At 56.1% G+C, this 13639-nt stretch overlaps 3 protein-coding genes across 3 annotated transcripts; 1 reads left to right on the top strand and 2 right to left on the bottom strand.

Annotated features, from left to right (window-relative positions):
- Positions 1-426: 426 nt before the first annotated feature.
- BO70DRAFT_360418 (uncharacterized protein) lies at positions 427-1632 on the bottom strand. The gene has a single exon (XM_025542776.1). It carries the CDS (start codon positions 1148-1150, stop codon positions 452-454), a length of 699 nt encoding a protein of 232 aa, XP_025401660.1. The 5' UTR covers positions 1151-1632; the 3' UTR covers positions 427-451.
- Positions 1633-4637: 3005 nt separating this feature from the next.
- Positions 4638-7283, bottom strand: BO70DRAFT_360416 (Zn(II)2Cys6 transcription factor). The gene is made up of 3 exons (XM_025542775.1): positions 7199-7283; positions 6899-7105; positions 4638-6828 (listed from the first exon to the last, which is right to left on the bottom strand). The coding sequence occupies exons 1-3, from the start codon at positions 7239-7241 to the stop codon at positions 5069-5071; spliced, it is 2010 nt and encodes a 669-aa protein (XP_025401659.1). The 5' UTR covers positions 7242-7283; the 3' UTR covers positions 4638-5068.
- A 3805-nt stretch (positions 7284-11088) lies between these two features.
- Positions 11089-13259, top strand: BO70DRAFT_360411 (M48 family metallopeptidase). The gene is made up of 9 exons (XM_025542774.1): positions 11089-11771; positions 11833-12071; positions 12142-12382; positions 12432-12456; positions 12513-12558; positions 12619-12682; positions 12748-12779; positions 12849-12907; positions 12970-13259. The coding sequence occupies exons 1-9, from the start codon at positions 11388-11390 to the stop codon at positions 13014-13016; spliced, it is 1137 nt and encodes a 378-aa protein (XP_025401658.1). The 5' UTR covers positions 11089-11387; the 3' UTR covers positions 13017-13259.
- The last annotated feature ends 380 nt before the right edge of the window (positions 13260-13639 follow it).

Below are 13639 nucleotides of genomic sequence, written 5' to 3'. Positions count from 1 at the left end.
GGTGTTTGGACTGACTCTGACGTGGAGGATGGAGCCAGGCCGGGCCAGTATGAAAGTCGACTGAGTGGCAGGGAGGGTCATAGCAGGGGGGGAATCGGAATCGGATATGGCTGGCCTGATCTTACCCTGGTATTTATTGCATGTTTATAGGGCATGGCGGGCATCGGTAGCTGTCATCGGAGAGTGCTCTCATTGAGCAATCTATTAGTCTACAGTCTACAGTCTACAGTCTACTACCCCAATCAACAAGCGTGTAGAATACGCACAAGTTAAAGCGAAGAAGCAGAAAATCATTTCAAATCGCGCTGTCTGTCTGCTAATCCAAACCAAAACCAAACCAATCGCTCCCCGGACTCCCAACGCCGAACCCTGCGCTAGTAACCTCGACCAAACAAAGAAAACCAAATTAAACCAAGCCAGAACATGCCCCCCCCCCCCCCAATCTTCCGTCTCATGACTCCTCCTTCTCCTCATTATGCCTTCTCCGCTTCCCCTTGGGCGGCGCATCCAGCTGCGTCCGCTTGTACGTGACCGTGTGCGTGACGACATGCCGCACGCTGACCCGACTGGTCGTCGCACTGCGCGGCCCATCCCAGTAGCGCAGCTTCCAGTCCGACGGCGAGTAGGGCGAGAGCATGGCCGAGGCGCTCCGCGGCGTCTCCAGGGTAGGCGAGTAGCGCATGGCCGGGGGGATGCGCAGACGGCGCAGACTGAGCATGTCGCGGCGCGCTGGCGGGATGGACCCGTACGGCGACGGCGGGGGCAGCGTCGCCGTGGCGGGACGGACTGCTGCCGTTGCTGACCCTGACCCTGACCCTGACCCTGCTCCCCCTGCTGATGCCGGGTCGGAGAAGCTGAAGGAGCCGCTCACGGCGCTGGCCGGCTGCGACGTCGGCGTGCGGTTGGTCTTATCCCACACGAAGCGGGTGACGGTGCCGCCGTTGCCGTCCGGCGAGAAGATCGGCGTGAATGCCTTGAGAAACTCCGTGTAGGCGGCTGGCGGGGTGATTGGGGTCGAGAGACCGTCGTCGTTTCTGCTGCCCCCGCCGGACAGGCTGCTGCTGCTGCCGTTGATGTCTTCGCGAAGCTCCGACGGGAACGTCATGTTCTTGGGCGTCTTCAGCGGGTGGAGGATGGGTTTGGCGGGCATTTTGGCGGTGATTGATAGATTGCTTGAGGAGACGACACGTCTGGGAGATGGAGATGGCGATGGTGATGGGTGATGGGGTCGCGAGGCGCGCGCCTGACCTGGCCTGATCTGATCTGGTCACGTTGTGCGTGGCAGTAGGCGGCGTGGTGGAGTATATAGAGGTGGAGGGCAGCGGCTCGCCCGGAGTGAGGTGAAGTGAGGTGAGGTGGGAGGAGGAGATATCAAGGAAAGTAAGAAGACGGAATCTTCAGGACCTCAGCCGTAGGAAAAAGGAGAGAGAACGAGGGAGCGAGAGGGAAAGGGCAGTGGAGGAGGAGATTATTTATTATCTCGAGTTGACGCCGGGCAAAGGCAGACGGATTCCCCGTACCGTACGCGTCCTGACGCCGTCACCGTACCCGTACCAGTACCAGTACCAGAACGGTTCTGTGTCTCGTACGGACGGACTAGCCCTCCCTCGGGCGGCTAGTAGGGTAGGCAGGCTGGGTAACCCGTCATCCTCAGCTCCGATGGATGAATGAGATGCGATGCCATGTTGCTTCTCACGGCTGCTGTTGCTGATGATGCTGCAGGTGCTGCAGGTGCTGCGCGTGCGGTGGTGTGGGTGTAGGTGTGGGTGTGGGCATTGCGAAGTGGCGATCGTCGAGGGCTTGCAGCGGACACAGACAGACGGGTGGAGGAGGTGAAGTATGAGCGTCGCATCATGGGGAGGAAGTTGAAACTCCTTCAATCCCTCCTCCTTCTATTGTCTTGACTTGCTAATGCTTTCCCAAGCTCTCCAACTTCTCTACAGAATACAGGAATTACCATCAATACCAAACCAGCACCCGTAACCCCCCCCCAATCCTGCAGAAAGAATATCGCCAACTCCCCTCCACCTGTCACTCCTCCCATGCAGACGGATCCTGCAGACACAGCGACACCCACACCCCCTTATCACCCAAGACAGACCAGACCCTCCTCGACAACTTGGCCCCTCCTGGTTTGCTCCGCGGCAACGCGCACGTCCTCCGGCTGGCCTCCGGGCGGCTCGCCCATCCGGATCAGATCCCAAGGGCCCATGGCACTTCGTCACTCTACGGTCTATCCGACACCGCGTCCTGTGTCCCGTGGTTGGCGCGGACTGGATCCTTCAATTCAATTCCATTGTCACTAGCTGCATGTCATCTTGCTGGGCCTGTCCTGTCCTGTTTTTTTTTTTTTTTTTTCCGTCCTGTCACGAAGGGAAGGAATGAGCCGGTTCTGCATCCGCTTCCGTTGCCATGCCATGGAGGGCAGATCGCGCGGGGTCTGTGTCTGTGTCTGTGTCTGTGTCTGTGCCTGTGCCTGTGCCTGCGAGAAAGGGTATGTCATGTCTGTCTGTCTGTCTGTCTGTCTGTCTGTCTGTCTGTCTGTCTGTCTGTCTGTCTGTCTGTCTGTCTGTCACCTGCCTTGGCGTCGGTTCTGCAATATGCAACATGGTCACACCAACGCTTGCAGTTCGGCTCAACGGCCGGTGCATGGTCCTGAGGGGAGCAGTTGCCCATCCATCGGGGGAGATGCTCCTGGCTAGCAGGTAGTTGCTCAGTGCTCTCTTTGGCCAACAGGCCACTGTTTGTTCCTGTCGACTCGGTTGGTGACTGATGGTATATATGCTGTTGGACTACACCGTCTTCCCAACTATAGCTGCATTGTGGGACGATACAACCTCCCAATAAACCACCAGCCCAAAGACAAGAGATTGTCCAAGGCTGGGAGCTACACCACCAGTGCCTTTGACGAAAATAGCGCCGGGCTCGAATCGGATCCAAGCCCGGAGCTATCCATCACCATCACCATCAGCTTGGTTACGCCAACGGCGTGGAACTGCGCCTTCTGGCTGGCTGGCTGGCTGGTTGGCGAATCGCCCTTTCGGTCTTGCATGGCTATAGGCAAGTAATGCCTGTCTTGCCTTGTCCTGTCCTGTCCTGTCCTGTGACTAGAGACCATGACCATGACCATGACCATGCTTGAGTGGGCTCGTTCAGCGCTTATTCTCCCTTCTCCCTTCTCCCTTCTACCCACCCCATACCTACATCTACCGTAGCATGCGTGTACAGACTCAGTTGAGGATTACCTGACTACATGCTTCCTTCCAATGTCCCAGCTTCAGATTGAATCTCATATCACCCGTGTTGACTCAGTGTCTGTGAAGGGAGGGAAGGGGGTTCAACTTTCCCCTCAACCGCCATCCTATGTCCTGATCCTAATCCTTCCGCGAACGCTGCATACCCCGCTCATGAGAGCCGATCTAACTAACTACCTACCTACCTACCTACCTACCTACGGTACGCAGACTTCTGGCCACGTGAAAGTACTCACAGACCGAGATTACCTGGCTTTCTGCAATTTCTATGCACAGATGCAGGATGCAGGATGTAGGATGTAGGATGCATCGTTGGGGTGTTGACTGACTAGCATAGTATTATTCCGGCTGGGGAGCTGAAATAGGCATGTCACTGATTAGATACAAATCAGGTACCTTGGATGTACAGGACATATGCGAAGGCTGTTGATGGTTGATGTTTGCTCTATTTAGTTGCTGTATACAAAATCTTGTATTTGAAATTTACATGCTTACCTGCTTATGAGGGTTCTTTGATCATATTATTCAGTGGCATAGTCTGGCTGTCTGTCTGTCTATCAGTTACTTGGCCAGTATCAATATCCACATACTAAAAGATAGTCACAAACTATAACATCTCAATAGATAATTCGACCAGACACCGCAGAATAAATAAAGGTAATGGTAATAGGGACTAAGGAATGGTGATAGGGGATACGAAGAATGAATACGCGCAAATCATAGCATAACCCTGGCAGAGAATAGCAGTCGGGAGGCGAATAGGTAGGGACTTGTTCTCTTTCATGACTGAGGGATATCTTCTTGTCTGTACTCTGTTAGTAAAACTGTCTAACTCTAACTCTACAACTGTCCAACTGTCCACTCCTGTGACGGGATGACGGGATGACGGGACCAGAGGGGGATAAAGTCACAAGGTAAATAAATAGACAGGCAAGCTCATCTGCAAGAATGCTCTTTATCACTTCATAGAGCAGGTGATGGGTTAGGGCAGTCCGGGTGGAGTTTACATGTTACCGAGGGGGGAAGGTTGTAACGAGCGTGATTTCTTGATATTTTCTCTCTCTCTCTCCCTCCTCTCTTCTACTTCCTTTCCATGCTATCCAAGCCTAGGCTATCTGCCAACCCACCCACCACCCTAATACAACCCATCATACAACCAGTCAACGACCCAACCAACCCCAAAAAAGAAATTCACAATGCCCAGAACACCAATTTCCAAACCCGAAACAGGAGCAAGAAAAATCATCAAATCAAAGAAACATGTATGCACGCATCCAACCAGTCAGTCAATAAATCATAGCAAACATGAGCACGTCAAGAATATGGTTTTCTGTCAGTTTTGTCATCAGAAAAAAAAAATGAAAGAAAAGAGAAGAGAAAAGGGTAGAAAAACAGAATGATGATAAATCATAAATCCAAACTCCACAACACTCCACATGCCATGATCCGGGGTATGGGATGAATGATAATAATCGCGAAACGATGAAGAATAAGATGGTGAGATGACTGTCAATGCCTCTGGTTATCCCCGCTCCACCTACCTCGTGGGGAGCGAGTAGAGAAGAGAAATGAAATGAAGATAAAATGAAAATTCACGCATGCATGCATGCATGATGCATGTCCCACCATTCCCGGTCCAGCCGGGTGGGAGGGACAGCGGGAGAATATCAGCAATAACGGAAGAATCTCATGCCGAACGGGGTATCTGGACTTTTGCCGGAAAAGTGGAAGAACAAACAAATGACGAAAAGGGTCCCATCAAGGGATATTAAACTGTGCATCATCTCAGAAGATGAGGAGGAGAAAGAGGACGATCAGAGAAGAAGATAGTCCCAGCCATTCTGCTGCATGACTTCGCGCCAGTGCAGAAACGGAGTCTTGACTTCTTTCAGAGTCCACGGGGCGGCTGCGTCCTTGGGAGATTCGGGTTCCTCGTGCTTGACGGGGCTGAGGATTTCGGTGATGGAGGAGGGACGCTCGGGGGTCTGCGAGGGCTGCTGCTCGATGGGTTCGATGGGATCAATAGGTTCGATAGGCTCGATGGGCTCGATGGGTTCATCAGAGACGCGCCACACCTCCTGCAGGACGCGGTACATGCGACCGAAGCTGCCCAGCCGGGCATGTTCGCCCAGAGCGGCGGCACGGTCGGCGATGACGGTACGGAAGTGGCTCTTCGGGGCGGAAAAGGCACCGGCGATGAGCAGCGGCCAGACCAGCGAGCGGTCGAAGCCGTCGGGCCCGGCGGGGATATACTGCAGGACGTGGACGACGGCGGCGACGAGGTTGACGGTGCTGGGCTGGCAGCGGTCGAAGCCGGGGACGAGGCTGCACAGGTAGAGGCGGGCGGCCAGGCGGAAGGCGGCGGTGATGCTTTTGGACAGGATCTCCGGCGAGAAGGCGCCCGACGGCAGCAATGCGCTCTCCAGCGTCTGGCTCGCCGGCTCGGTGAACTCCAGCTGCTGCCCCAGCGCCGACACATGCGAGCAAACCCCCATCTCGTCGATGCGCCCCTCGCGCTTCAGCGCCTCCAAGCAGCTGATCTCCGACACCAGGTACATCACCCGGTCGTCGCATCCCATCAGCTCGCGCAGCCCCAGCGACGACCCGCTCAGGTGCTTGCCCCGGTACGTGTGCGCGAACTCGGGCGTCTTGCCGTGCATCGTCGACCCCAGGATGTCGATCCACGCCGCCAGGGTCATCGTGAACGACGGCGGCAGCATGTACGGGTTCCCGCACGCCGGCATCGCGGTGGGGAGCCCCAGCCGGTGCACCAGGTTGGACGCCGCCTGGAAGTGGTCCGACCAGGGGATGTCGGGCAGGTAGTCGTCCGCCGGCCCCACCGAGCAGTGGAAGAAGATCATCGCCAGCGTCGCGTCCAGGATCTCCTCGTGGTTGGTGTCCTCCCCCAGCGCCAGGCACAGCTGCGACACCGCCTCGAACCGGTTGCGCATGATGTCGTGGTCGATCTGCTCGCCCACCAGGCCCTCCGTCGTCTTCAGGTGGATGGCGGCCACGCTGAGGCAGCAGTGCAGGTAGCACCTGTTCGTCTCCAGCGCCTGCAGGATGGCCTGCGCGCGGACGTGGCCGCGCTGGTGGGCCTCCACGACGGGGAAGATGATGCGCAGCACGTTGTGGATGAAGTGGTCGAGCAGGGGCCGGTCGTGCTCGCTGACGGGGATGTTGGACTGCAGCAGGGCATACGTCTGGCCGATGGTCTGGTCGCAGACCAGGGCCGGGTCGATCCCGATGCTGGGCAGCGCCGGCAGCTGGCCGAAGTACTCGTCGTGCAGCCAGTCCTCGCCGGGGAAGGTCGGCAGCGGGGCGTTCAACTGCGGCGGCGCGAAGGTGCTGAACGTCGAGCTGCTCGAGTCGTGGCGCAACGGCACGTCGTTGATGAAGGTCTGCCGCTCCGTCTTGACGTCGATCTCGTAGGGGTGGCTCGGCGCCAGGGCAGCAGGCGTCGGCAGGTGCGAGGCGAAGATGTCGTACGTCTCCGGGAACACAGGCCGGCCAAACTCATACTCGGGCGAGGTGGGCGAGGCCACGGCCATGCTGCGACTGCGCATGGAGGGTTCTATATCGATGCCATCGAAGGGCCGGTTAGAACGGGGCCACGGTCCCAGGGGCCATCCACCACCACCTACCAGTCAACGACCCCCCACTGCTGCGCTCGTTCATCTTGGTCTGCTTGATCTTGTTCTTGATGCGCTCCTTCTGGATCCTCCTCTGCTCGGCGTTGCCCCACCAGATCGGACGCTTGTACTCGCATTTCACGCACAGGTTGACGCAGGCGGAGCAGGACGGGTGCTTCTCATCGCACTTCTTTCGACGCAGGCGACATGTGAAGCAGCCTGGGGGAAGGTCGAGCCTCGGTCAGTATCCGGCATGTCTGGCATGTCTGGCACCAGTCCAGGTGATGGATGTCCAAGGTGTCAGCCACCTACCAGAACGAGATCGCTTGTGCAACTTGGCAGGGTTCTTGTCCATGGGACCCGTCGAGGTCCCTTCGCTGCCCGACGACTCATCGGCCTTGATAGACAAGACCCGGACGGGGGAGATTCTCTTCTTGGAGGCAGCAGGCATTGTGATATCGGACTTGGACTTGGACTTGGACTCGAGAGGGACAGGACACAGTTCGGCAGGGAGCTGTTGCGGGTGGGGGTGGGGGGGAAGTGGAAATATTAAGGGAAAAGCTGGACCAGCAGCCTTTGCTATCTAATTAGGTATAAGAAGAGAACGAAAGGCGCGGCGGCACGAAGGAGGCGGTTGGGGGGATAACGCTGGGGGGGGACAGTGACAGTGATCTGGGAGAGCAGGCATGGCAGTGTGGGAATGGCGGAAGCTTTAAAACGTGAATGGAGCTGCAGCAGCCAGGGCAGGCAAGCCATGATGTTTCTATTTTCGACCAGGAGGGGAATGAAGGCTGGAGGCGCATCCCTGCCGACCACCAACAGGGAGCCCTGCACGGACAGGAGCTAGTCGGCCCTAATCGCTAATTTTGGACGTTTGCGAAGTCTGTCGATTTGGCGCCCGACTGATTGGCCGGCGCATCGCGAGTCCTGGGCGCCTGCACGATTGGGACTCTGTTTCTTTTTTTGTGTTTTTTGTGTTCGTCTGTCCCACGATCGTCTTCCCAGTCTACTGATTGATGGATGGCCGTGCCACCCCGGAAGCCCTCTCCTCGGGTACCACCCTGGGCTTCTGCCATATCAACGGGGAACTATTGTCTCCGGGGGGAGATTACTCTCAAGTCAGTCAGCCAGAGAGAATCCAGAGCACCCTCACCATCTTCGACCGGGTCCGATTGCGCCTGATAGCGGTGCACCCACCAATAGTAGGCAAATTACTTCGTGTTGGGGAGAGACCTTGCCCCAATGGGGGAAATGCGAGGGCGAGGACCTACATGTGGTGCTGCAGGCCGACGTAAGTCCAGCAAAAGCCGTTGATGGAGCGGGGGAGACCAAAATGCCAGGCACATTGCAATGCCAACCGGCTAATCCCTCCTCCAGCGTCCAAGGGGGACTAGTCTCTGGTCTCTGGGACAAGGGTCTTGTGTGTCTTGTGCAGGCAGACAGTCAGACGGGGCCAATGGGGGGGCTGGGCGGCAGTGTGCGGGGGGGGGGGGGGGGGAGGTCATGGAGCATGATGAATGAATGATAGATCGTTAGTGATACTATCAACATCAACTGCCATCCAGTCGCCCAGCAGTCAGCACCTACAGTAGCCTCCGGGCTAGTTTAGTGGGGGGGAGCCAAGCTTCCCCCCTCTGGCGGGCCATTGGCCGGCGGTGGCATGGTTGCTTGCAGAGCGGGAAAAGCCGCAGCCAACCGTGCTGCAGTGGGGCACCACCGGGCTGGCGGCCATTGGCCAGCAGGGTTCTGTGCGACCAAGCACACTTTGGCCAAGGTGTGATAAGATGACGCTAGCCTCGCGATCCCGGCCGGCCAAGACCCTGGCCTTAATTAGTCCCAATTATCTAGCCGCCAGGCACTGGTCCTGGGTGTGTCCTGCTGCTATTCTTATCGCCCACTCCCCGGCCCTCGTGCAATGTGCCATAATTATTAGCCTTTCTCAACTATTGCCGGAGTAAATTGGCTGTCCCATGATCCCGTCTGACTGACTGACTGCCTGCCACTGCCAGGACCGACCAAGATCTGACAGCGGGGCCCGGTGGGGAGAATGACAGGATGGATGGCCACTAACTGAATTTTGACTTTGGCTGGTTCTGCAACCATCGCCCGCCAGTCACACGGCCTGCCTGTCACCTTTGGCTCCCCTCCCCTAAATCTGGCCGGCGGTTCCAGGCACGGTCGCACATACTACCCCGAATCTCTCTCCCATTGTTGACCATGTCTCATTTGAACAATGGAACCGACCGGTTCCTGGCCCGTCCCTTGAGCTTGACCTCCCTCGACCTTGAGGGAACACGACTTACTTCCCCGGACAGACAAAGTCCCCTGTCCTGTCTTGTCCAGCCCGACAGAGTCGGTCAGCACGCAGCACAGACGGAAGCGAGTCGCTGTCAGGCTTGTCACAACGCGGCTGCCGTTTCTTATCACATTCCTGCAGCAATTAGCGTCCCCTCCGCGAATCAGGCCCGTTCGCCATGAGGTCAGCCTGCCAGTTCCACCCGATTTTGTGACCTGTGCGCTCACTAGTCACTACTACTATCCCGATGCCTGGTCTTCCTCTCGCGTCGCTCCTCTCCTGCATGGCCCTGGCCCTGTTCTTTGTCCACCTGCAGGCCGACCACACCGCAAAAAAAAAAATGCAAGATTGGACCAGTGTACACTGCGCTATCCGGCGCAGATCGGTGCATAATCTAACCTACCCCCCTTTGGGTTAAGCAGGGGTGCTGAAAATGCAGCCCGTGCAGCAATCACACCTCGCATCCATCCCATCCCTCCGCATGGCTGGGTGGATGCCCCCCTCCCCCTCCCCCTCCCTCTCCCCAGGCTAAGATTTCCTTCACCGTGCTTGCGGCAAATTTTGAGGAGGATTTCCAATATCTCCGAGAAGGGTGAGCCGTTATGTCATGGCTGTCTGGCTCTTCCGAGGTGGGGTTCACAGGCAGGCACACTGCATGGTTTGTGCGCCGTGCAGCATATCGACTCCCAACAAGTGACGGGGATGCATGCTGATGGTTTTTTTTCGCCCAGAACATCCGGCGATTCGATCTCAAGGACACAGCACAACACAATGCACGAGAATAGAAGCAAGCCCGTCTGCCAATAGAAAGAAAAAGAAAGGAAACAATCGATGTGCAATCCCAGCGAATCGCCGGTCAGACTGGATGTAGCCGCCCGTCGTGCATCTCGTACCCTCCCCGGCGTCTAAAAGAGGGGCACCGGATCTAAAGGTATCATCGATTCCAGAGAAATGCTCCGGATCCGACTGAACTCATCCGCGGACCGGCACCATCCAGACGCTTTCTCTAGTGCACGCCCCATCTGGCTATTGTTTGAAGGCGCTGCGTCCCGCTGGCCACTATTGCTTCGGCCTCGTCCCCGGGGATCTCAATTCCGGGCCTCTGGCGCTCTGCACGTAACCGCCGGGCAGATCATTGGCATTGAATTCGCGATCCGACTAACGGGGGGGTGAGACCTGTTGCATTTGCTGTGTCACCTAGAGCAGCAGCGCGGAATACTGCCGGGGCTCATTGGATGTCTGCCGTCGGCGTCTCGAGAAGGTGTATCCCGGCGGCTGGGCATCGCATCGATCCGGGTCTTTCGTCCCAGAATCGCAGTCGTGGGTTGTTGGGCTGTAGGGCGGATCTTCTAGAGGAGAAGTGTTTCATCGCATCTCCTCCAGGCCATGCTCGCTGGCCACGAGTTCATCGTGGGCGTCATTCGGGCTGCTCTTCTCCCGGTTGCAGGCTAGTGGGATCTGGTGCTCGTGCTCATGAACCACTTGATGCTATTATTAAACCAGACTAACTTTACTGCATGGACGGCGTGACTGGGTCCCATGGGCTGCTCTGGATTGGCTCTGCCAGGATCTGGTGAAAGGTTCGGCGGCCTGGATGGAGGGTGCGTTGCGAGCCGGAAGTATACGCATGGCATGAGTTAAGGTTGCTATATTTATCAGGATTTGCATTTAGCGGTGGATTGTACCGAGTGTCTGTCCTAGATTAGATCTTCCTCGGATGTTCGTCTCGAAATAGGTCTAAGCGAAGGGTGCCATGTGTCCAAAGGTTGGCCATGGGGCGCGGCTACTATCAGCGCTGCCTTCAGTAGTTCTTTATGTATACTGGCGATAAATTGTGCAGACGCAATTTAATGTTCCACAACACCAACAATGACAAGACTTTATATTTTTGTTATCTGTCTAGACTGTTCAAAGAATGCCTCCTTCGCCATGCAATACTTCATATCATGTCTGTGTTGCATGCTGTGTCTCTGGCCAGCCTGAGTGGTGCCTGAGGTGCCTGAGGCTCCCAGGCGCGTGCCTCGGAACCGGCGTAAAGCGGTGGTCAATTAACTACTATTATTGATACATCCGGCGCAACTCCGCCTGTTCACCAACTTATCACGACGCGTCTTCATCCCCAACAGCGCTTAAGCCATCCATCCCAGCCGCTTCTCCTCTACTTCCCCTCACCTCCCCGTCATATATCATGCGAAGCGACTCGCCATGTTCCGCCTCCCGTTAGTGCGCGCGTTCTTCCGCGTCCCACCTCCCCCGCCGGCCCCGGCGTCATCGCTCTTGACCCGCCGCATCCCATCACATTCCCGCAGCGTCTCGCCCTCGATACGCTCCCTCTCGTGGAGAACAGGCACAGCCCGCCCCTCTTCCCTCCAGCCTCCCCTCCGGGCCTTCCGTCCGCCATCCCGGCCCTTTTCGAACTCCCCTCACAGCAAGGCCTGGCGATCCAACAACTACCGCCGGTTCGATACCAACAATGGCTCGCGGCAGCCACTGTGGATGCAGCTCGTGCACAAGTCCAAACCACAACACTACGTCATAATAGGTCTGATCGGAGGAGGCTTCTATGTCTACAATCTGGAGACGGTGGAGGTGCGTGCCCCTCTCTTCTTCGCCGTCGGACCCGGATGGCTGAGGTGATGTTGTTCCGCAGATAACGGGCCGTCGCCGATTCAACTGCATCCCCGCGGCGTGGGAGTTGAAAATCGGCCAGCAGAGCTACCAGGAAGTGCTCCAACAGACCCGAGGGAAGATCCTCCCGGAAAACCACCCCATCACCATCAGGGTGAAACAGATCCTCTCGCAGCTGATCCCCCATGCTCCGATCGAAGGCGCCGACTGGAAAGTGCACGTCATCAACGATCCGGAGCAGAATGCCTTCGTTCTTCCGGGGTACGTTCTGACCTTACCTTACTGCCACCCGGACTCTCCTGACTGACTGACTGACTGACTGGCACCGCAGCGGGAAAGTGTTCGTGTATACGGGCATCCTCCCCATTTGCAAGGACACCGACGGTACAGCTGCTGTCCTGGCCCATGAAATCGCTCACGTCGTGGCCCACCACACCTCCGAGAGACTCAGCCGGAACTTCATCACTATCGGCGCGATAGCTGCATTGGTCCTCCTGTTTGACATCTCCGGACAGCTCTCCTCGGCGTTCATGAACCTCTTCTTCGAGCTGCCGCACTCGCGGGCGCAGGAGGTAAGCTTGTCATCTCGCTGATGAGAGATTGAAACTGACTATCATCCAGACCGAGGCCGATGCGATGGGACTGAGTATGCTGACCCTGTCCGACATTTGATTATCATGTCACTAATGATTTTGCGTATAGTGATGATGGCAAAAGCGTGCTTCAACCCCGAGGCTGCCGCTGAAATGTCAATTCAACCCCCCCCCCCCCACCTTCTTTTCCAACATCAGACCTAACAACCCTCTAGGTGGGATCGCATGAACCAAGCCGTGAAAGACGCACCCCCTCAATTCCTATCCACCCATCCAGCAGTAAGCCATCCTACCCACCCTCAACGCCTCGAGAGCAGACGACAGCTAACCCACTCGGTCCAAAGGCAACTAACCGCCGAGACGCCCTCCGCGAACTGTACCCCCCCCCATCCCCCTCCCCTCTCCCCAACGCCCGCGTCATACATATTAACCGGTCTATATATAGATTACACAAAGCCGACGCGATCTACGAAGACAGCGGCTGCCATACCATCCGAGGGTTCCGTAAGCGCCACCCCATCTTACTTACTTCTACCTCAACCCACGCTAACACTTACTATGTTTAGTCCCCCGTTTCAATGAATTCAACCAGCAATACACGGGGACGATGTAGATGAATGGTATCTATATTATCTATTTGCTTGCATGTATATATGCATGCATGCGGGCCAAATCTCAATCTCAATCTCAATCTCAATCTCCAGTCTTGCAGTCTTGTATACTAAATGAAGTATCCTCCGTCATACTATAGCGTTGCGTTGCGGAGTATTGGTTTCCTTTTGCGTCTGGCTGGTGTTTGTACACACATATATACATATACATATATTGTCTATGGGTGGTGGATGATACTTAAACCTGATATCTGATTCTATCCCAGCGATGATAGCACACATAAACTGTAACTGACCGAACTAAGAACTCGTGAAAGGCTATACCATGTCATATCATATCATCATAGTAGGCCGCTGGCGCAAGTTACCGCGAGGTTGTGGCCAGTTGTGGCCAGTTGTGGCTAGTTATAACCAGTTGCATAACAGTTTCTAATAGTTATTGACTAAAATAAATAGTAAGTATTTGTAAGGATAGTAATCCTTATAACCCTCGCGATATAATATATCGCGAGGAATGCCTATGCTGCGGAGGCAGTCCCTCGCGAAGTAATCACGCTAGTATAATATATAACTCACAGAATCCTCGCGGATATACTATCCGCGAGAGAAGCTAGATAGAAAACTA

Source organism: Aspergillus heteromorphus (genome assembly GCF_003184545.1).
Source record: "Aspergillus heteromorphus CBS 117.55 chromosome Unknown BO70scaffold_6, whole genome shotgun sequence".
NCBI lineage: Eukaryota > Fungi > Ascomycota > Eurotiomycetes > Eurotiales > Aspergillaceae > Aspergillus > Aspergillus heteromorphus.
The sequence above is the reverse complement of the archived record's forward strand: the minus strand, read 5'-3'. Positions and strand labels throughout refer to the sequence as shown.

What these genes read in the sequence shown, in the direction of transcription:
- BO70DRAFT_360416 (XM_025542775.1), bottom strand. Translation starts at nt 7,241, where the DNA reads ATGGACAAGAACCCTGCCAAGTTGCACAAGCGATCTCGTTCTG. An exon ending in GCACAAGCGATCTCGTTCTG is followed by an intron (nt 7,106 to 7,198) that starts GTAGGTGGCTGA and finishes ACCTTCCCCCAG; the next exon opens with GCTGCTTCACATGTCGCCTG. An exon ending in CAGTGGGGGGTCGTTGACTG is followed by an intron (nt 6,829 to 6,898) that starts GTAGGTGGTGGT and finishes GCATCGATATAG; the next exon opens with AACCCTCCATGCGCAGTCGC.
- BO70DRAFT_360418 (XM_025542776.1), bottom strand. Translation starts at nt 1,150, where the DNA reads ATGCCCGCCAAACCCATCCTCCACCCGCTGAAGACGCCCAAGAACATG.
- BO70DRAFT_360411 (XM_025542774.1), top strand. Translation starts at nt 11,388, where the DNA reads ATGTTCCGCCTCCCGTTAGTGCGCGCGTTCTTCCGCGTCCCACCTCCC. An exon ending in CCCGAGGCTGCCGCTGAAAT is followed by an intron (nt 12,559 to 12,618) that starts GTCAATTCAACC and finishes ACAACCCTCTAG; the next exon opens with GTGGGATCGCATGAACCAAG. An exon ending in TCCTATCCACCCATCCAGCA is followed by an intron (nt 12,683 to 12,747) that starts GTAAGCCATCCT and finishes CTCGGTCCAAAG; the next exon opens with GCAACTAACCGCCGAGACGC.